Genomic DNA, 21,537 nt, shown 5'->3' with positions numbered 1-21,537 from the left:
TTTGACAATAGCTGGATCCCTTTTAGCCAGGACCCCTTTTTAATAGGGCTAGATTACATGGTTGCATTCAAGACAAGGTCGTTTTTATTGATCTGTTGTTAGTGTCAGTAGAGTAGGTCTAGGCTACCATCATATTGAATGAGATTCTGCTAATTTCTGCAGTCATATAAAGTGTAGTATAATTGCATTAAATGCTTACCAAAGTCCACGTCTCTGATATAGCCTATAACCCTGACACTACGCGCTTATTAATAACCCAAATTATCACTATCCAATTTACTCATAACATTAGGAATAGTATGCTTGCATTTGTCTGCAAATGCGATGATAGACTACAAGCTATCTAGCCAGCTAATTTTGGATAACTGAATGTTGTTGTTAACTGGTTATTTTAACAGCTAAACTAAACTCGAAATCGATCAGACTTGATTTACCAGTGATGAAATGATCGTAGCAGACCAGTTAACGTAAACTCACCCCATTCTGTACAAATGTGCGCAACCGCAAAATTCACACAAGGCTACAAAGAAAACTAATGGGACTGTAGCGACTGTGTTGACTTCAAAATTGGGGGTGTGAACTAGGTTTCTATTCAAGCGTTGATTGACATGGTAATGGCTCTATAGTATTGGAGAAAAGTTGAAAAAACGGACCCTCCGTTATATCGTGACGTGTCATGTCGTAACGTACAGCACGCATAAAGCAACTATTTCTGTCTTACAATCTCTCACCACCAGGTGTAGCACTTCTATCATCCTTTAAAAACAAGAAATGGACAGTGACGGGGGTACGGGGGGGATACCTAGTAATTTTTTGCGTCATCATTGCATGCGATCATCATTCTCAAAGCTGCTGTTACTTCTAAGATCACTTTAGCACCGCCCTAAAAACCCCATTAAAATTCGACACAAACCTTCAAATAGGTAAATCACACATTGTATAAACTCTTTATAGTGTTTTATTTACATTTTAGAGGTGATAAGGTGATAAGTTGGACAGATCTCCTTCTTACTGTCACACATTAGTTTCGCTTCCCCACCCTCCATTTTTAAAAAGACCCGACAGGGCCCATTGCCTTCTCGAATTATGCAGAAACGGGCAGCGTTTAGGTCATGTAATTGATTATGTTGGAAAGGGGAGAAATTGTGCTTAGCAATGGTATTGTCATTACAGTTGATCTGGAAGTATCACGTTTTTTGGGTGCTAAAATAAGGGCAATTGTACGGACCAAGGCGATGTACAAAAGTGAGTGAGTTTACGTTACTGACAGCTGTCTGAGTTCAGGTCTTGACGGGCAAAAGGTTTCTTTGCTATTGTGACAGTTCTTGAGTCTTATCTTAGTGTCACCAATGGTGTTTTATGATTGCAGGGAATCTGTAAACATGTTTTTTTCCCCATTGTCTTTCCTGCAGGCAACTACTCAAAATGTTACCATGCAGTTCTTGTATTTTTTATTTAACTAGGCAAGTCAGTTAGGAACAAATTCTTATTTTCATGATGGCCTAGGAACAGTGGGTTTACTGCCTGTTCAGGGGCAGAAAGATAGATTTGTACTTTGTCAGCTTGGGGGTTTGAACTTGCAACCTTCTGGTTACTAGTCCAACACTTTAACCACTAGGCTACTCTGTTGTTCTTGTCGAATAATTAATGCGGTGGTCTTCCAACATGGCAGCCGGGAGGCATCGTACGTCAACTCCTCTATTGTTAGAATGGTTACTCGACTATCTTGTCAATATAATAGAACGTCTTTGGTGGTACACACAGGCCGATACGTGGTCGGCGCTGATTGGTTCAATACGTATGCCTTGTGTACCGGAAGTAAATGTTGAGAACTGATGTGTATCGGGAATTATTTCAGCCCACGGTGTGAAAGAAGATGGACACACTACATAAACTAAAACAATTTGATGCCTATCCGAAAACTCTTGAGGATTTCCGAATTAAAACATGCGGCGGAGCTACGGGTGAGTGGTTTTGGGTAGACTTTTGATAGCGCTTAGCTACTTGCAGAACACATACTGTCCCCAGTAGCTAGCTAGCTAGTTAGTAGGACTATGATCACTGTGTTTGGACTAGCATTCTAGATCTGTCAGACTAGAGAACAGAACATATTACTATGTAGTTTGCAAAAATTCTATGGGATTGGGTGATATTCTGACTTTTTCTTTCCCCTTTTTGAAGTCACCATCATAAGTGGTCTCATCATGTTGATCCTGTTCTTCTCAGAGTTGCAGTATTATCTCACTAAGGAGGTAGGTTAATGTAACGTTACATCTTCTAAAAATAGTCAGGGAACATGCTAAGTGTGCCAGTCAAATACGTGGGTAAGAAGCTAGCTCTGTATGGATCACACTTGTAAACGGAAGGATATTCTAATGGAGAACTATGACAACAAGTAACAAATAACAGCTAGCAAGCCTAGCCAACTTTACATGCCACAATTATTGTGGTTTGTATACTTTATAACAGTGGTATTCAATCTTTTTCAGCTGATCCCATTGCAATTATTTTTTTTGTAATCAAAGGTAGTTAATTGCCACCAGGGCAACTGGGAATGCGCAACATTCCAATGGTGGACATGGTGCTGAAATGCAATGACTAGCCAAAAGGATCCTACTCAAGTTCATTTGTCTCTTGAGTCGGAATGGTGCTATGCCGAAAATCTCCCCCGCACACTCAATTCTTCATTGCTGCGACTTGCTTGCTAGTTGGGATTTCTGCTCTTCACTCCGTTGTCAGTTTAGCCCACATTTCACTGATCTTAATAGCATACAGCATGTTTTATTTGTGTCCTTCAAGGCAGCTGTCAATGATCACGTTAGGCTGGGATAATGTACCTCTATCACGGGATGGAATATGTCGTTGTACATATTCATCCCGAAATTGTGAAGGGTGACTCGAGAAGATTGAAATACTGCTAGATTTGAATTAAATTGCCGTTTATGCCAGCATGCTAGGCTAGCTAATGCTATAACACCCATTAGATTCCATTAAAATGGTACACTTAGCATTTGGTTGAGTAACTACCGGAAGTGTTGAATGCAGTTTGTTGCTTCAGTATTACCTAGCATTTTGACGAAAACTGATGTTTATTTAAAAACTAGCACTATTTCAATTTTCTCGATTCACCTTTAATCATTTCGGGATTGAGGTAGGTTTTCCCAGCCAAATAACGTTACTGCGCTGAGCTCTGGCTGTCCACATTCCGGCACAGGGCCTTTCCAACCGAGAGAAATTAACGAGTCGAATCCTTTTGGCTAGCCTGTTTGAGGATAATTGGAACATCACTATCATTTTATGTTCTGTTATAATTATTTAGCCATCTGTCATAACGTTTGCTTAATCTATGAAGCCCGGTCCGCATTTTAAATACCACTGTTATGACTTGCAAAATATGAATGTTGTTCTGCCAACACAGGTCCATCCTGAATTGTTTGTGGACACATCACGAGGAGACAAACTGAAAATCAACATTAATGTGATATTTCCTAACATGCCGTGTGCCTGTAAGTAACTTTAGAGAGAACCTAGCATGCATCATCACATTTGACAAACGTACACCTGCACAATTAATCCCTATATGTGCGTTTTTCTGTGATATTATCAAACAGTTGCATAAATTGACAAAATGCTTCCGTAAAATCTAAAGTAATCTTTTGGGGGGTTATGCATGAAGCAATATGGGGATTTCACAGTTGAAGTATATGACATTTGTAACATCACCGTGACCTTCAGATCTCAGCATTGATGCCATGGATGTTGCTGGAGAGCAGCAGTTGGATGTGGAACACAACCTGTTCAAGCAAAGGCTCGACAAGGATGGCAATCCTGTCACTACAGAGGCAGAGAAACATGGTAGCCATGCTTGCTTGTAATTCTGTTCTATTACTTGAAGAGCATTATACACCATGGAATACAGCATAGGTTTTCCCTCTTGGGAAAATAAGATATATGAATTGTATTGAATAGTTCATGTTTTCACTGGGTCATGGATATTGTTTTATTGTCATCTCTCATGTAGATTTGGGACAAGAGGAAGGTGAAATTTTTGACCCTAGTAAGCTAGATCCTGAGCGGTGTGAAAGCTGCTATGGAGCAGAGACAGAGGATTTGAAGTGAGTTCCCATGACCGGAATGCCCTCCAGAATGCCTTCCCAGGCTTCACAGATCATACTTCCCATGACCAAAGACAGACAATGAGGTTTCCCTGTCAATCTCATAGCTTAAATCCCTTGCCTGTGAAATTGGACTTGTTAGAAAGAATCCATGAAAGCGTGTACTTATTTGAGCCCTGAACTCTTTTGCAGAACATAGGCTATCACCAAATTAGCTAATCCTTTGTCCAACATGTGATTGTGATAGTACGTGTTACATTAACCTATTACTTATGTTTTTGCTTTTTTGTAGGTGCTGTAACACCTGTGATGACGTACGGGAAGCGTATCGCAGGCGTGGCTGGGCCTTCAAGAACCCTGACACCATCGAGCAGTGCAAGAGGGAGGGCTTCAGCCAGAAGATGCAGGAGCAGAAGAATGAGGGCTGCCAGATCTATGGCTTTCTTGAGGTCAACAAGGTAACTAGTCTTAGACTGACGCTTTGGATGAGTTCATAATCAGAAAGAATAGTCAGTACTCACACACTGGTTAACACTTCATAGAAGGAATGTGTTTTATTTAATGGCTGACAATGTTTCGACTTTCAATTGCCTGGCTTTCAAATGGTCAGACAGTGTTGAAAACAACATGCTTTGAAATGAATCATCACTTTTTGGGAACAGAATTCTAGATGTGGTTAAATAAAATTAGGAATGGTTTAATGCATTCATACACTTTCAATCTGCAAATATTACGTTCGTTGTTAGACTTTTTTCTGAACTCTTCAATTTGTCTTTTTTGTTGTTAGGTGGCAGGAAATTTCCACTTTGCCCCTGGAAAGAGTTTCCAGCAGTCCCATGTTCATGGTAAGACCTGATATCAATGAACTACCTAAGGAAAATAGAAGTTCTGTGCTTTCTATCAATCCTCTGAATTGCTTAGAGATGAAGCAGGTTGACTGATTTGGTTCGAATTCTAAAATTGCTTACTTGCTACTAGAAACACCTTGTGGTTTATTAAACCAGTCTGTATCTCAGACCAGATTTGGGTACAGACCCTCTTGTAGTGTAGACTTTGTCAATAGACCAGTAAAGACATTTCTAGTGCATCCGTTACTAGTCTTTCCAGTAAAACACTGAAGTGAAACATTTGGTAAATGGTCTCTTTCTCTTTCATAACTCCTTTCATTTTCTCGACTTCTTCCATTCTTTCCTCCTCCGGATCAATCATTAGGCATTAATTGTATCTTTATTTTTTATTTCATGAAAACATCTGACCTTTATCTTTGTGGCACAGGTGAAAAAATGTGTCAAACTAAGTAGCTATTTTTCTCCCACTTATAAATAACATTTTGATTGTAAATTGATAGACTCACTTGCTTTATCATAAATGTTGCCTACTAATAACACCAATCTACTTATTTTGCATTGACACTTACTCTCTTTGAAAATTAAGTAATGTGAAATGTATTAATTTGTTTGCAATTCATTTTTTGCAATCAGTTTGCCAATGGATTTTTTAAAATTCAATTGGTGTCATCTTGATGAGCTTCTTGACAAAAGTTACTACAATGTCACTGATGTAACCTTTGTTACTGTGAAGACAGGCCAAATTCATTTAAAAGTATGCATTCGTGATTGAAGAAAAATAGAAGGTACTGTTTTCATAGGATTTACCTTAAGAATTTGTCAAGAATTGGTGATAAAGTAACATGGTACATAACCAGATGAAGTTGTAAGCCCTAAGTACTAGTCTCTCAACTTGCTTGGAGGCATTGAAAGGTGTCCTTTGTCATTATGAACAACGTGTACCGAAAGCTTAGAGCAAATGCTTCACCAGCTTAAAGCTGCTTTAATTTTCTATTTTATTCGGTAGACTAGTACTACACTCTGTCTGGTTTTTGCCTTTTAAGCAGACAATCTCCTTGTGATAAGAATTTGGTCGTAATGAAATACCAGATGTGATGAACCCCCTTCAGAGGCTTATTGCCTTTGGCCAGCCTCTTAGGACTGGCTTTTTCTGTGTAGCCCAAAATGCGTCATATAGTGACTCTTCTCTCTTCTTTCTGCAGTGCACGCTGTGGAAAGTAAGTCCATCATTTTGTAGCTTTTATTTTTGTAGTAAACATCACCCCCCCCCCCCCCCCTAGACTGGTCCCAGATTGTTTTGTGTTCTTGCATACTCCAGTGCTATCCTTGTCCAGCCAAAGACCAAGTTCGGCATGACCGTGCCTTTTCTCAATTGGATTTGCTCAACTCCTGCGTCCTCTCTCGCCTCCTTTTGAAAAAAAAAAGCTTGTATGAAATTATTATTCTCCTCACGCGTCATCAGGCAAATTAAGTTTACAGGTGTTGAATCCCAAAATGTGTGAAGTGAGAACATTTAGGTAGTTGTGCATGACATTTTATATGTACAAAGGTATATGTAGGATATCGTTTTTTAAATGTTTGCATGATTTTCTCCTTCGAAAAAACAACTGCTTCAAAGGGGGTGTGATAGATATCCAAACTCTTCAGGCGAAGGACTCGAGTAGGATACACATTATTCTTGATGAAAGGTGGCTATCGAGGAGGGGAGGATACTCTTCCATTCATCTACTAACAAATTGGCACTCTCCTCGACCACATCAGTTTCCGGGTCACGGAGGAGAGAAGCTGAGTTACAAGGAATTGGCATGATGGCACAAACACTGACACTCAGGCCACATCCCCCTCACATCACTGCCTTCTAAATTGTCCAGTCAAATATCAAACTTCGTATTTGAAGAGGTTGTCTGTCAGAATTCACCCTGTTACTTACTTAAAGCCTAGTAAAGACAACCAAAGCTGCTTCTAACTGATTTGAAACTGTCCTTTTGAATAACCAGCATGTGATTGTTGATCTTTAATTGAGGTGGTACAAGCAGTAATCAAGAACACATTGCATTTGAGGGCTGTGTGCTCAACAATAACTTATAATGGGAGAGCTGTAGATTTGATGAGACTAGTAAACCCTCATACTCTTGAGTATACCGAACATATACAGTAACTGATGTTCTATCAGATCACAGCAATACTGACATATTGTCTCATTTTAATTTCAGTTCATGATCTGCAGAGCTTTGGACTAGACAACGTAAGTACTTAAAAAAAAGAAAGTATTGTCTTTCCAAGGCAGTGTTATCCATACCCCTTTAAGCGCTTATTTGTGTTTCTTGTGTCCTACAGATCAACATGACTCACTTGATCAAACATCTATCCTTTGGGAGGGATTACCCTGGTATCGTCAATCCTTTGGATGGCACCGATGTTGCGGCACCACAAGGTTAGTAATTATCCCATTTGTCAAATTCCGCACACCGAACATTTGACTTAGACCTACTACCAGCAATTGAAATCACAGCGTTTGACATACTTTGTCCAAGAACTATGGAGAAGTTGTGACATGGGAATAAGAGTTATTACAAAAGTCCCGTTGTGTAATTATAAGTAAGTGCCGTAGAGGTGGTCTCTGCAGCAGATGTCCATCCCAATGGACATGAATGTACCAAACATGCCTCCGCTCTGCATCATCATCTTCCCAACTCCTCCCTGCATCATCATCTTCCCAACTCCTCCCATCTGCTCTCTGTCGCTCATGCCGACCCTGAGGGAAGTAATAATACAGCATTTGAACAAAATCACATAACACTATGGAGTTCTATTGAACAATCTACAATATGCAGTTTGGATGGCTGCAATAAAGTCTTATCAAAACTGATATAGTAAAGAAATCGGTGATGCCCAAGTAGACTATGGCATTCTTTCTATGTCTTGCATTTCAGTGTAGGCCTACGTGTATAAGGTAAGTAGTTCACTTCACTAACATATACAGGAAAATGTTCCAAACATGACACCAGCTGCCATCCCAACTGCAAAGCCCATCACGAATCCCATTTAAAATGGCTCCATATAGCCACAGAGTTTCTAAAGCCAGAGGTGCAACATCGAGACTTCCCGGGAACGTTTGCGAAACAGACCAGTTTGGGGTTTGAGAAGTCAATGGATGTTTTTTCAATATGCATATTACTGTGCTCCACACTCTCATGCTCCGAGTGCATTCTCTTGAGTATGTTCTTGTGAGGACGAGTGTGTGGAGAATACATAAAACAATATACACTGCTCAAAAAAATAAAGGGAACACTTAAACAACACAATGTAACTCCAAGTCAATCACACTTCTGTGAAATCAAACTGTCCACTTAGGAAGCAACACTGATGACAATAAATTTCACATGCTGTTGTGCAAATGGAATAGACAACAGGTGGAAATTATAGGCAATTAGCAAGACATGTGGATGTGATGCAGCCTGAATTCGAACCAGGGACTGTAGTGACGTCTCTTGCACTGAGATGCAGTGCCTTAGACTGCTGAACCACTCGGGAGCCATACATACAAGAAGTATACAAACGGACAATGATAACATATGCTAGGGGTACAACTAATTGCAGATTATACAAAGCCCTTAAGACACAAGTATTGATTGTTTTAACAGCTTTCTTATTGGAAGTAGAATGGTCTTAATGTACTCCTTATAGAAAACATGGAAGAGTTGGAACAATTTAGATTTAAGATGTATAATTGTTTTTCTTTATCCTTATTATAGTTAAGGAAACCGAGCAGCACATTTTCCCATAACAAACAAGTAATCAAGAATATTAACAATTATAGAGCAATAGATATCTTTCCATAATTTCTTTACATGTTGACAATGCCGAACTCTTTCTGGATGCTCAACACAAAGTACAGTTAATGACTTTTTTGAGTTTCTTCAGGTAATAATTCTGAGGCCTCTGACTTTAACAAGCAGGTATTTGTGTGGTAATAATGACCTTTTTTTCCAACAGATATTATTGACAAATGTATTCCAGTAAATTGTGACAAGGTATTGACACAAAATCCCTTTGAAATAAAGCACGTATAGATCTGTTCTGAGGGAGCAAGGAGAAACATATGTTTCCTTTTGTAGAGTCACCCTCTCTTAATCCAGTTCTCAATAAGACAAGGTCTTGTTACACCTCTGAACAACCTGAGTTACAGATGGAGTACTATCAAAGACTATGGCGAACTCTAAGTGTAACCGGGATATTGTAACGAGAATAAAATGATCTAGATCTCCTCGTAATTGAGTAACAATCCTTCTGCATTAAAAAGTTGACTCACCAGCAGCATATGACGACTAAACCAGTTTTTAAAATATACTTGTTTCTATACAAAATATCCTTGTTCCGTATGTAATATCTATGCATGGTCATTAATATATATATTAATGACCACGCTAAGAATAGTTGTATTGTCTTTGACATGGTTTATAGTGAAATGTAGGTTTTATCAGCATAGAGCACCTATGTTCTAATTCTACGGTATCAGTCACTTGAAGACAACCTTTTTTCTTTTTCGATGGTGTTTGAAATGCTTTTCTAGCAGGTGGCCATTACTTGAAGTCGACACTTAGCAGAGGTGGTGTGTAGCCAGATAATGTGATGTTAAAGCTATAGCACCTCCTTGTGTTCATGCAGAGTGGAATGTTGCATTTGTCCAGACTACATGTGCTCGACCTCAGCAAATGATAGAAAAATCTATTTTTTTATTCCAGCTTCCATGATGTATCAGTACTTTGTGAAGATTGTCCCAACCATCTATGTGAAATGGGATGGAGAGGTGAGTATATGTTGTACATGACAGCAATGAAATGTAGGTATTTCACAGAGTTAATCTTATCGCTATATCAGATTAAATTAAGTTAATTGTATTTTATATTTCCTTTTACATGTTAAGGTACTTGTGCATCAAACAAGGACATTGTTGTATTACTTGTCTTACAGGTGGTTAAAACAAACCAATTCTCTGTAACGCGACATGAGAAAGTAGCCAATGGGTTGATCGGAGACCAGGGCCTACCTGGTGTGTTTGTATTATATGAACTCTCCCCTATGATGGTCAAATTCACAGAGAAACAGAGGTAGGTAGCTTCAAACATTATTTTGTGTGTATATATAGTGTATGTGGACACGTAACATTTGTGGATTCAGCTATTTTAGCCACACCCGTTGCTGACAGGTGTATAAAATTGAGCGTGCCGCCATGCAATCCCAATAGGAAAACGTTGGCGGTAGAATAGCCTTACTGAAGAGCTCAGTGACTTTCAACGTAGCACCGTCAAAGGATGCCACCTTGCCAACAAGTCAGTTTGTCAAATTTCTGCCCTGCTAGAGCTGGAAACCTATAGGAGCAACAACTGCTCAGCTGAGAAGTGGTAGGCCACACAAGCTCACAGAATGTAACCGCCGAGTGCTGAAGCACGTAGCGTGTAAAAATCGTCGGTCTTCGGTTGCAACACTCAATACCGAGCCTCTGGAAGGAATGTCAGCACAAGAACTGTTCATCGGGAGCTTCATGAAATGGGTTTCCATGGCCTAGTAGCCTTGCACACAAGCCTGAGATCACCATGTGCAATGCGAAGCGTTGGCTGGAGTGGTGTAAAGCCCACCACCATTGGACTCTGGAGCAGTGGAAACACACTTTTCTGGAGTGAAGAATTGCACTTCGCCATCTGGCAGTCCGATTCTGGGTTTGGAGGATGCCAGGAGAACGCTACCTGCCCGACTGCATAGTGCCAACTGTAAAGTTTAGTGGAGGAGGAATAATGGTCTGGGGCTGTTTTTCACATGCTAGGCCCCTTAGTTCCAGTGAAGGAAAATCTTTACTCTACAGCATACAATGACATTCTAGATGATTTGTGGCAACAGTTTGGGAAAAGCCCTTTCCTGTTTCAGCATGGCAATGCCCCCGTGCACAAGACAAGATCCATACAGAAATGGTTTGTCGATCTATGTGGAAAAAATTGACTGGCCTGCACAAAGGCCTGACCTCAACACCATCGAGCACCTTTGGAATGGATTGGAATGCTGACTGCGATCCAGGTCTAATCGCCAAACATCAGTGCGAACCTCACTAATGCGCTTGTGGCTGAATGGAAGCAAGTCCCCGCAGCAATGTTCCAACATCTAGTGGAAAGCCTTTCCAGAAGAGTGGTGGCTGTTATAGCAGCAAAGGGTGTACCAACTCCGTATTAATGCCCATAATTTTGGCATGAGATGTTCAACGTGTGGATTCCATGACCCTCAATGGAAAATCCGTGTAGCCTATGTAAATGGTAAGCTGTGTGTTGTATCAAACATGTTTTGCTCTTTTTTTTCAGATCATTCACTCATTTTCTTACAGGACTGTGTGCCATCGTAGGAGGTGTATTTACAGGTTGGCACCTCTGCAATCCCATATTTCAAATGCAGCAAACATGTCACTCAATACATCTTTAATCATTTTAATATTGTTTTTAATTAGTGATGGCTTTCTCAGTTTGAAGGTAGTGTATACTATGCACTACTGGAGGTACAGTGCCTTGTGAAAGTGTTCACCCCCTTGACATTTTTCCTATTTCGTTGCCTTACAACCTGGAGTTAATGTATTTCTTTTTTTTAGGGGGGAGGGGGGGGTGTTGGGTGTCGCCATTTGATTTACACAACATGACTACTACTTTGAAGATGCAAAATATTTTTTATTGTGAAACAAACAAGAAATAAGACGAAACAACTCAAACTTGAGCGTGCATAACTATTCACCCCCCCCCCCCACACACACAAAGTCAAGACTTTGTAGAGCCACCTTTTGCAGAAATTACAGCTGCAAATCTCTTGGGGTATGTCTCTATAAGCTTGGCACATCTAGCCACTGGGATTTTTGCCCATTCTTCAAGGCAAAACTGCTCCAGCTCCTTCCAAGTTGGATGGGTTCCACTGGTATACAGCAATCTTTAAGTCATACCACATATTCTCAATTAGATTGGGGTCTGGGCTTTGACTAGGCCATTCCAAGACATTTAAATGTTTCCCCTTAAACCACTCGAGTGTTGCTTTAACAGTATGCTTAGGGTCATTGTCCTGCTGGAAGGTGAACCTCCTTCCCAGTTTCAAATCTGAAAAACATCCCCACACTGAAACGTGGTGACAGCATCATGGTGTGGGGATGTTTTTCATCGGCTGGGACTGGGAAACTGGTCAAAATTGAAGGAATGGATAGCGCTAAATACAGGGAAACCAGTTTGTCTTTCAGAGATTTGAAACTGGGAAGGAGGTTCACCTTCCAGCAGGACAATGACCCTAAGCATACATGATGCTGTCACCACGTTTCAGTGTGGGGATGGTATTCTCGGGGTGATGGGAGGTGTTGGGTTTGCGCCAGACAGCTTTTTCCTTGATGGCAAAAAGCTACATTTTAGTCTAATCTGACCAGAGTACCTTCTTCCATATGCTTGGCGAGTCTCCCACAACACATTTGGTGTTTGCCAAAATGCGTTTCTAATTTTTTGTCTTTAAGCAATGGCTTTTTTCAGGCCACTCTTCTGTAAAGCCCAGCTCTGGAGTGTACGGCTTAAAGTGGTCCTATGGACAGATACTCCAAACCCTGAAGGAGCTACAAAGCTCCACAGCGGAGATATCTTTGGTCTGTTGCCTCTCTGATAAACGCTGATGGACTTAATGGTGCTCTGTGGGATGTTCAAAGTTTCTGATATTTTTTTTGTAACCCAACCCCCATCTGTACTTCACAACTTTGACCCTGACCTGGGGGGGGAGCTTTCAGAACATGTTTTTTTTAAATTATATTTTTATTGCACACAGGTGGATTTTATTTAATTAATTATGTGACTTCTGAAGGTAATTGGTTGCACCAGATCTTATTTAGGGGTTTCATAGCGAAGGGGGTGAATACATATGCACGCACCACTTTTCCATAATTTTCTTTACTTCACCAATTTTGACTGTTTTGTGTACGTCCAAATACATGACATCCAAATAAATAAAAAACATTTAAATTACAGGTTGTAATGCAACAAAATAGGAGTAACGCCAAGGGGGCTGAAATACTTTTGCAAGGCACTGTAGTACAGTTTGTTGGAATGAGCCTTTTGGATGGTGGTCCAACTATATTTGTCATGTTAAATGCTTTATCTTGTATCTTTTTTCCCAGTGGCTGGACTAATTGATTCCTTGATATACCACTCGGCAAAAGCCATCCAGAAGAAGATTGAACTGGGCAAGGCATCTTAGTGGAGTGTTTTGCACAAGGGCAAACCAGACTGTTCATCATTCTCCGGAAGGGCCTATCTGTAAAAGGGAAGTGACTACAAACTGATGCTAACTAACATGGCAATAAACAAAATCAGAATAATCTCCCTCAATATTGGAAGGAAATTTGACCGCTAAGTCTCCCATTTAGTTATTTTTGTTTTTACATCCCTTATCCATATACAAAGAATGAAAGACCAAATCACTGGACAGAAGAGTGATTTAACAGATGTTTTTGATCACATTTGATTCATCCCCAGTCCAAGCACATTGTATCTATCAGTTGCTTCCCATATACACGTAACAAATATAAACACAACATGGAACAATTTCAAAGATTGTACTGATTTACAGTACATATAAGGAAAAGTCAATCAAAAATAAATTCATTAGGCGCTAATCTGGATTTCACATGACTGGGAATACTGATATGCATCTGGTCAGAGATACCTTAAAGGTAGGGGCGTGGATCAGAACCAGTCAGTATATGGTGTGACCACCATTTGCATCATGTAGAGCAACATCTCTTTCGCATAGAGTTGATCAAGCTGTTGATTGCAGTCTGTGGAATGTTGTCCCACTCCTCTTCAATAGCTATGCAAAGTTACTGGATATTCGCAGGAACTGGAACACGCTGTCTTAAACCTTGATCCAGGGCATCCCAAACGGGCACAACGGGTGACATGTCTGAGTGCAGGCCATGGAAGAACTGGGACATGTTCAGCTTCCAGGAATTGTGTACAGATCCTTGTGACATGGGGCTGTGCATTATCATGCTGAAACAGGAGTGACAATGGACCTCAGGATCTTGTCATGACATTCAACTTGCCATCGGTGAGAAAAAATAAGAAACCCGCGCAATGTTCTTGCTAGTATCACTGCTCTTTATTAAGCTTTATGTATCAGCCTCAAGGTCTTCATCACTGCTTTAAAAAGCAGTTGTGTTAGTTGTCTGTAGCTTATGCCTGCCGAAACCATAACCCCACCGCCACCATGGGGCACTCAGCAAACCACTCACCGACATAACGGCATACACGCTGTCTGCCATCTGCCCGGTACAGTTGAAATCGGGATTCATCCATGAAGAGCACACTTCTCCAGCGTGCCAGTGGCCACTGAAGTCAGTTACAACGCCGAACTGCAGTCAGGTCAAGACCGTGGTGAGGATGACGCGCATGCAGATGAGCTTCCCTGAGACGGTTTCCGACAGTTTGTGCAGAAATTCTTCGGTTGTGCAAACCTACAGTTTCATCAGCTGTCTGGGCTGCTGGTCTCAGACGATTCCACAGGTGAAGAAGCTGGATGTGGAGGTCCTGGGCTGGCGTGGTTGCGAGGCCGGTCAGATATACTGCCAAATTCTCTAAAACATTAACTTTACATTTTTTTGGCAACTGCTCTGGTGGACATTCCTGCAGTCATCATGCCAATTGCACACTCCCTCAACTTGAGAGATCTGTGGTTTTGTATAATGTAACAAAATTGCACATTTTAAGTGGCCTTTAATTTTCCCCAGCACACGTTGTACCTGTGTAATGATCATGCTGTTTAATCAGCTTCTTGATATGCCACACCTGTCAGGTGGATGGATATTATCTTGGCAAAGGAGAAATGCTCAAACAGTGACAAACCAATTTGTGCACAACATTTGAGAGAAATAAGCTTTTTGTGCTTATTTCTGGGATATTGTATTTCAGCTCATGAAACATGGGACCAACACTTTACATGTTGCGCTTATTTTTGTTCAGTGTATATACCTTTTTTGCCATTCTCATCTACCCTAAATGTACTGTCATGGACATGTTTATCCCATCCCTTTAATTTCTAATCTCTTTGATCAATCATGGACCCTTCATTTACATAATTATTTGCTATGACATTGGACCCGAGCAGGTTGAATGTGTTTTTTTAATGTGTGTTCAAGGGTGTATTCATTAGTGCAAAAAGTTTTGCTATAGAAAACTTTTTGCAACTGAAATGAGTCTTATTTGAAAATTAATTTAGGTCACTCCAAGTTGTCTCGTTTGGTTCCTAGTGAATACACCCCAGATTGATGGAATCTCTGACTGTCGTTGAGAGGACTACTTAAGGAGACCAAATGATGCAGTTTATTGTTCTTTTGTTGTGATTGCACATTTTGAGATCCAATTCAGGGGCCTGTGTTGAGTGAAAGTGTGTGGGGTTGAGGGAAAGTGTGTGTGAACGCATGTGTACAGCTTATTGTGTGTGTGTGTGTGTGTGGGAGAGACGTATTTATATTTTGAGAATCCTCAATGTTTTTTAAAATGACAAATAAATGTTGAATACACCAGCCTGTAATGTAGTAATTTGTGACATTTTGTGTACAGTGTCCTGTCCAATTCCTGTCCCAGGAACAACTGAGTAAAATATACACTGCCGTTCAAAAGTATGGGGTCACTTAAATGTATTTTTTAAGAAAAGCACTTATTTTTTTGTCTATTTAAATAACATGAAATTGATCAGAAATAGTGTAGACATTAGTTGTAAATTACTATTGTAACTGTAATCGGCAGATTTAAAAAAAAAAAAAAAAAAAAAAATGGAATATCTACGTAGGCGTACAGAGGCCCATTATCAGCAACCATCACTCCTGTGTTCTAATGGCATTTTAGCTAATCCAAGTTTATCATTTTAAAAGGCTAATTGATCATTAGAAAACCCTTCTGCAATTGTTAGCACAGCTGAAAACTGTTGTGCTGATAAAAAGAAGCAATAAAACTGTCCTTTAGACTAGTTAAGTATCTGGAGCATCAGCATTTGTGGGTTCGATTAAAGGCTCAAAATGGCCAGAAACAAAGGAAAATCATCCGTTTCCAGCTACAATAGTCATTTACAACATTAACAATGTCTATACTGTATTTCTGATCAATTTATTTTGAACAAAAAAGTGCTTTTCTTTAAAAAAACAAGGACATCGCTAAGTGACCCCAAGATCTGAGAGATCTTGAACACTTGAATGGTCTTTGTGAAATGTCTTTGTCCATAGAATGAATGATGCTGTATATTGCTAAAGGGGACCCTTTATTTGGGTTAGGTGTTTCTTATTGATCACACATACTGAATTTGAGACCATCACTCTTGACAAGTTGATGTACTCATGAGAAAAAATAGAAAACACTGGAGTCTGTTGCCAAGGCACTGTACTGATCTCTGGAATGTCAGTGATAATTCTTCTGCACTATACTTCCTCTAAGCTCATGTGGAATAGCCTTGGGATGAGGAGATTACAAACAATGATCACTGCACGTGACTATAGTGGCCTCCTTTCAATTACGTCTTTGTCAAAGTAGGCTACTGCTCAATATCCTTTCCAGTTTGTCTGAGGTGTAATGTTTCAGCCACCAGGGGGAGTCACAGGTCTGAGTACCCAAGTAATTGTGGTAATAACAGCTGAATAACGTTATTGTGAGTAACTTCCTGTATATGTGTCACGGCCACGTATCTATGAGCCATTTTGCTCTTGAAAGCCTTATTTTTTTATACAGGGCCTAATTTTGACACAATATGCCTGAATAAGTGCATTATTCTTAGTTACACTCAGACAATACTAATTTCCTGGGGAGTCTACAGCTGGTATTGCTTTTCCGTTGCTCTAACTCCCACATCCTGTCGACTGGATTGTGATGCAATCATCCACACAAGAGCATGAGGGGCACTAAGCAAACAGCTTTGAAAAGCTGCGGATGTTTTTTTCCAGCTTAGCTGGGAGCCTTATGACCCAAAGTCTGGTGAAAGGAAAGGCCATGTCAGTGAATCTGGCTCATGCCCATCATGGCTGGCGTATTTGGACTGTGAGGGAGAAAGGTACCCCCAGGGGTACTAATATCCCATGTTGAGAACTACAGCTCTAATGCATAGAGGATGGAGGAAGGAAGGGAAGGTATAAGCCTATGAAGTGTAGGGTTTTGCTGACTGTTAAAACTTTGACTTCAGTCACTTCCCTGTGACAGACGCGAGACATCACTTTCACAGCTATGTTACCCAATATCACACAGAGCAACTGAATACACTCACAAAGAAAAAAATATGACAATTTCTTTGAATAGATGAGCAATGTATGGCCTACACTTAACATTAACACTAGGCTAAATGGGGCCTCGTAAATTAATGAAGATGTAAAGGTGCCTCTACGGGTTAGTGGGCCTCTCCAGTTAGTTAGTTGTCATGACGTTGGCCTGGGAGTGTATTTATGACAGTCATAAATACCTCTTCCCCCCCTTTTTCCTCTCTCTACCCTACTGATGTTACATTTGCAAAACCCTTGGTTAACATAGAGATTCTGGGAACATCAGAAGGTGGGGGGAAATGAACTATATTCTGGTAATCCGACCAATTGAACATATGCGGTGGTACTTAATGAATATGATGTCAGTTCGGTTGTCATCTGAGACATTCTCATCAATGATAAGATGACATAAACTCAACAGTGGAAAGTCTACACATCAGAGTTATCGGATTCACATGGAATTGTTGTTCAATTTAAATGTTTGAATATGAAATTATTTGTGATGGGATGAAATGTGATTTTAGCTTCTAAAGTGTGAAATCGGAGTTTTCATAAGGTAGGGCTCTGCTCAATCAGTGGCACTCCCCTGTGAAGGGACATGGGCTATAAAACTTTTCAAACACGCCCTCCTCTCCCTTCCTATATAAAGCCTTGACGACATAACTTCCTGTTCCGAGAACGTGATGACGACGGTCCAATGTCAGAATGGTTCAGATAATAACTACAGAACGAAGCCAACATCAGCGTGAGCTTTGGTTGCGAATGGTATGAACTTTTAACTCTTATTCACTACAGAAGTGATACCTCCGAGCCGTTGACTTAGCAACAGCCGCTGCAAACGAGGGTTAGGAAGGAACAGGCAGAGTATCCCGTCTACCACACAACGACGTTACTACAACGTATTCAATTTACCAGCAGAGACATTCTTCAAAGGACTCGGTTGGGCAACACGGCCTTCCATCTACCACCAACCTACCGGGCGCAGCTCAGAGTAAATATTTATTGCATTTTCCTTTTCCAAATGGGCGGTAATGTAGAATGCATAAGATACTGTATTTACGATAGCACAGCTTCGCCCTTTGTTCCTCAGTCTTCCCACTCTTTCACTCAGCCCCTTTTCTTTTGTGTAACCAGCTGTCATATCGGTTCCGCCCGCTAGGGACGTTTTCCTTTGACGTAATTTGTAATCAAGTTATGATTTAAATATGTGTATGTGTAATTCTGTGTGATTAGTTAGGTATTTAGTAAATAAATAATTAAACCCAATTTTGTATTGCTGATTCAACTTGTTAGCCAGGGTTCGTGCAGATAACTAAGAATTTACAACTTTCAGATGAGACTGAATTAAGATGACGATTAATATTGACTGCTATTGATGTAAAATATTACTAGGTCTTTAAGAGTTTATTCGGAAGATAACACCTCTATAAATATTATTTTGTGGTGCCCGACTCTCTAGTTAATTACATTTACATGATTAGCTCAATCAGGTAATATTAAGTACGGAGAAATTATTTAATAGAATAGCATGTCATATCACTTAATCCGGCATAGCCAAAGACACGACATTGTAGTCATACTCTTTTGTTTTCATTTAGGAAATGTAGAAGAGTGAGCCACAATATAATCTATGCCATCTGTATGTTTCCTAAACCAGAAACTCAGCATCTAGCTCCAGTGTTACAGTTAAATAAATCAAATGTGCACTCAGTAGTACAACGATTCTTCACTGCAGGAGCAGTGCAAACGCTAGTACACTGGCCAGTCATTTTATAGTGGAGGTGATTGTGGCCTTCAGATGAACAACAACAAACGTCATGCCTGAACGAGTGCTGCATATCAAGCGCATACATCATTGGAAATCTATGACCAGGATTTGGATCCATGACGAGCACCGCTATGACAATAGATTTTCCAGGGGAATCAAATTTCATTTAAAGTGCTATTTGACTTTGGGCATCCTTGTAATCTATGAGGCCAATCTTGAATGAATACCCAGATGGGGGGACTACACAAAGTGACCAGACCACAGATTATGCAGCCTTCACAACCTCTTCAAAACAAAGGGCAGTGGGTTCAAAAAGAGAGAGAGAAAAGACAGAGAGGTAGTGGGGGGTAAACATTTAAAAACAGCTTTCCTACCCTTAATGCTTAATGCATTCCTAATTGATTGCAGTGTTGCATTGGGGGTCTTTCAAGGATGTAAGAGGGAATTCAGGCCAGAAATGAAAGAATGGATGATACAAAGCTTTATTGATTGGCTAATGATCTTGGGTATGTGCATGAGTGGGGAGAGAGTGGTGTTGAGAAAAACATACAACATTATAAAATCCATCTACACAAACAAGTGTGCGGTTAAAATTGGCAAAAAAAAACACTAATTTCTTTCCATGGGACCGAGGGGTGAGGCAGGGATGCAGCTTATGCCACCCTCTTCAATATTTATATCAACGAATTGGCGAGGGCACTAGAACAGTCTGCAGCACCTGGCCTCACCCTACTAGAAACTGAAGTCAAATGTCTACTGTTTGCTGATGATCTGGTGCTTCTGTCCCCAACCAAGGAGGGAGGGCCTTCAGCAACACCTAGATCTTCTGCGCAGATTCTGTCAGACCTGGGCCCTGACAGTAAATCTCAGTAAAACAAAAATAATGGTGTTCCAAAAAATGTCCAGTTGCCAGGACCAAAAATACAAATTCCATCTAGACACCATTGCCCTAGAGCACACAAAAAACTATACATACCTCGGCCTAAACATCAGCACCACAGGTAACTTCCAGAAAGTTGTTAACGTTCTGAGATCCAAGGCAAAAATGGCCTACTATGCCACTAAAAGAACATAAAATTCGACATACCAATTAGGATCTGGCAAAAAATACTTGAGTCAGTTATGGAACATATTGCCCTTTATGGTTGTGAGGTCTGAAATTCGGCTTGTCACCAAAAGCACTCACAAACTTCTACAGGTGCACAATCAAGAGCATCCTGTCGGGCTGTATCACTGCCTGGTACGGCAACTGCTCTGCCCACAACCGTAAGACTCTCCAGAGGGTAGTGAGGTCTGCACAACGCATCACCGGGGGCAAAATACCTGCCCTCCAGGACACCTACACCACCCGATGTCACAGGAAGGCCATAAAGATCATCAAGGACAACAACCACCCGAGCCACTGCCTGTTCACCCCGCTATCATCCAGAAGGCAAGGTCAGTACAGGTGCATCAAAGCAGGGACCGAGAGACTGAAAAACAGCTTCTATAGTGGTGATAGTGTTAAACAGCCACCACTAACATTGAGTGGCTGCTGCCAACATACTGACTCAACTCCAGCTCACTTTAATAATGGAAATGTATGTAAAAAAATGTATCACTAGCCACTTTAAACAATGCCACTTAATATAATGTTTACATACCCTACATTACTCATCGTATATGTATATACTGTACTCTATATCATCTACTGCATCTTGCCATCTTTATGTAATACATGCATCACTAGCCACTTTAAACTATGCCACTTTTATGTTTACATACCCTACATTACTCATCTCATATGTACATACTGCACTCGATACCATCTACTGCATCTTGCCTATGCCGTTCTGTACCATCACTCATTCATATATCTTTATGTACGTATTCTTTATCCCTTTACACTTGTGTGTATAAGGTAGTTGTGAAATTGTTAGGTTAGATTACTCTTTGGTTATTACTGCATTGTCAGAACTAGAAGCACAAGCATTTCGCCACACGCATTAACATCTGCTACAGCTTTTACAGCGCTTACAGCTTTCCATTCCCTCCCCCCTCTTTATATACATGTATTTAACACAACTAACTGCTTTCTATAGGCAGAGAAGAGCCTCAGCTGTTCCATTTTTACATATTTTTACCATATTAGCGTCCTACATTTAAGAATAACTTTGACATGGAATCAGTTTTTATTTGAGATGGAGGGCATTCGTAAATATCAAGTATCAAGTATGTCACATTTTTATGTTGCATAAGAGTAAGTTCAAATGCCTATTAACTTATTGGTATTTGAGCTAACTCTTCTTAAGCAACTTAAAAATGGAAATGGAAAGCTAAGGCAAAATGCTAAAGAGTATTAATTTTTAGCATCATTTGGAACCACATAGCAAGGCTAGAGTATCCAGCAGTGCTAGGCCAGAGTGCCCTGTGGACCTCCCTTCTCTCTGTGTGAAATAGGCTGTGAAATGCTAGGAGTTCAGTGAGTCATCAGAATTTGAGCTCCCTGTCCCTCCCATTCCTGGAGGA

General features: G+C 40.4%; 1 protein-coding gene across 2 annotated transcripts; it reads left to right on the top strand.

Annotated features, from left to right (window-relative positions):
* Positions 1–1,811: 1,811 nt before the first annotated feature.
* On the top strand, positions 1,812–15,553 carry LOC139413189 (endoplasmic reticulum-Golgi intermediate compartment protein 3-like). 2 transcript variants are annotated; one of them, XM_071160287.1, is made up of 14 exons: positions 1,833–1,964; positions 2,182–2,252; positions 3,419–3,506; positions 3,736–3,855; positions 4,022–4,115; positions 4,408–4,573; positions 4,903–4,960; positions 6,166–6,180; positions 7,177–7,208; positions 7,301–7,397; positions 9,709–9,773; positions 9,938–10,074; positions 11,314–11,369; positions 13,140–15,542. In XM_071160287.1, the coding sequence occupies exons 1-14, from the start codon at positions 1,877–1,879 to the stop codon at positions 13,217–13,219; spliced, it is 1,167 nt and encodes a 388-aa protein (XP_071016388.1). In that variant the 5' UTR covers positions 1,833–1,876; the 3' UTR covers positions 13,220–15,542. The 2 variants fall into 2 exon arrangements, with proteins under 2 accessions (XP_071016389.1, XP_071016388.1); XM_071160288.1 differs by lacking the exon at positions 6,166–6,180 and having other exon boundaries at positions 1,812–1,964; positions 13,140–15,553.
* The last annotated feature ends 5,984 nt before the right edge of the window (positions 15,554–21,537 follow it).

This window comes from Oncorhynchus clarkii, chromosome 7 (assembly GCF_045791955.1).
Source record: "Oncorhynchus clarkii lewisi isolate Uvic-CL-2024 chromosome 7, UVic_Ocla_1.0, whole genome shotgun sequence".
Lineage (NCBI taxonomy): Eukaryota > Metazoa > Chordata > Actinopteri > Salmoniformes > Salmonidae > Oncorhynchus > Oncorhynchus clarkii.
This window is presented reverse-complemented; position numbering and strand designations above follow the sequence as displayed.

Coding starts and splice junctions, on each gene's coding strand:
- LOC139413189 (XM_071160287.1), top strand. CDS start 1,877: ATGGACACACTACATAAACTAAAACAATTTGATGCCTATCCGAAAACT. Junction 2,253..3,418: donor AGTATTATCTCACTAAGGAG/GTAGGTTAATGT, acceptor CTGCCAACACAG/GTCCATCCTGAATTGTTTGT. Junction 10,075..11,313: donor AAATTCACAGAGAAACAGAG/GTAGGTAGCTTC, acceptor CTTTTTTTTCAG/ATCATTCACTCATTTTCTTA.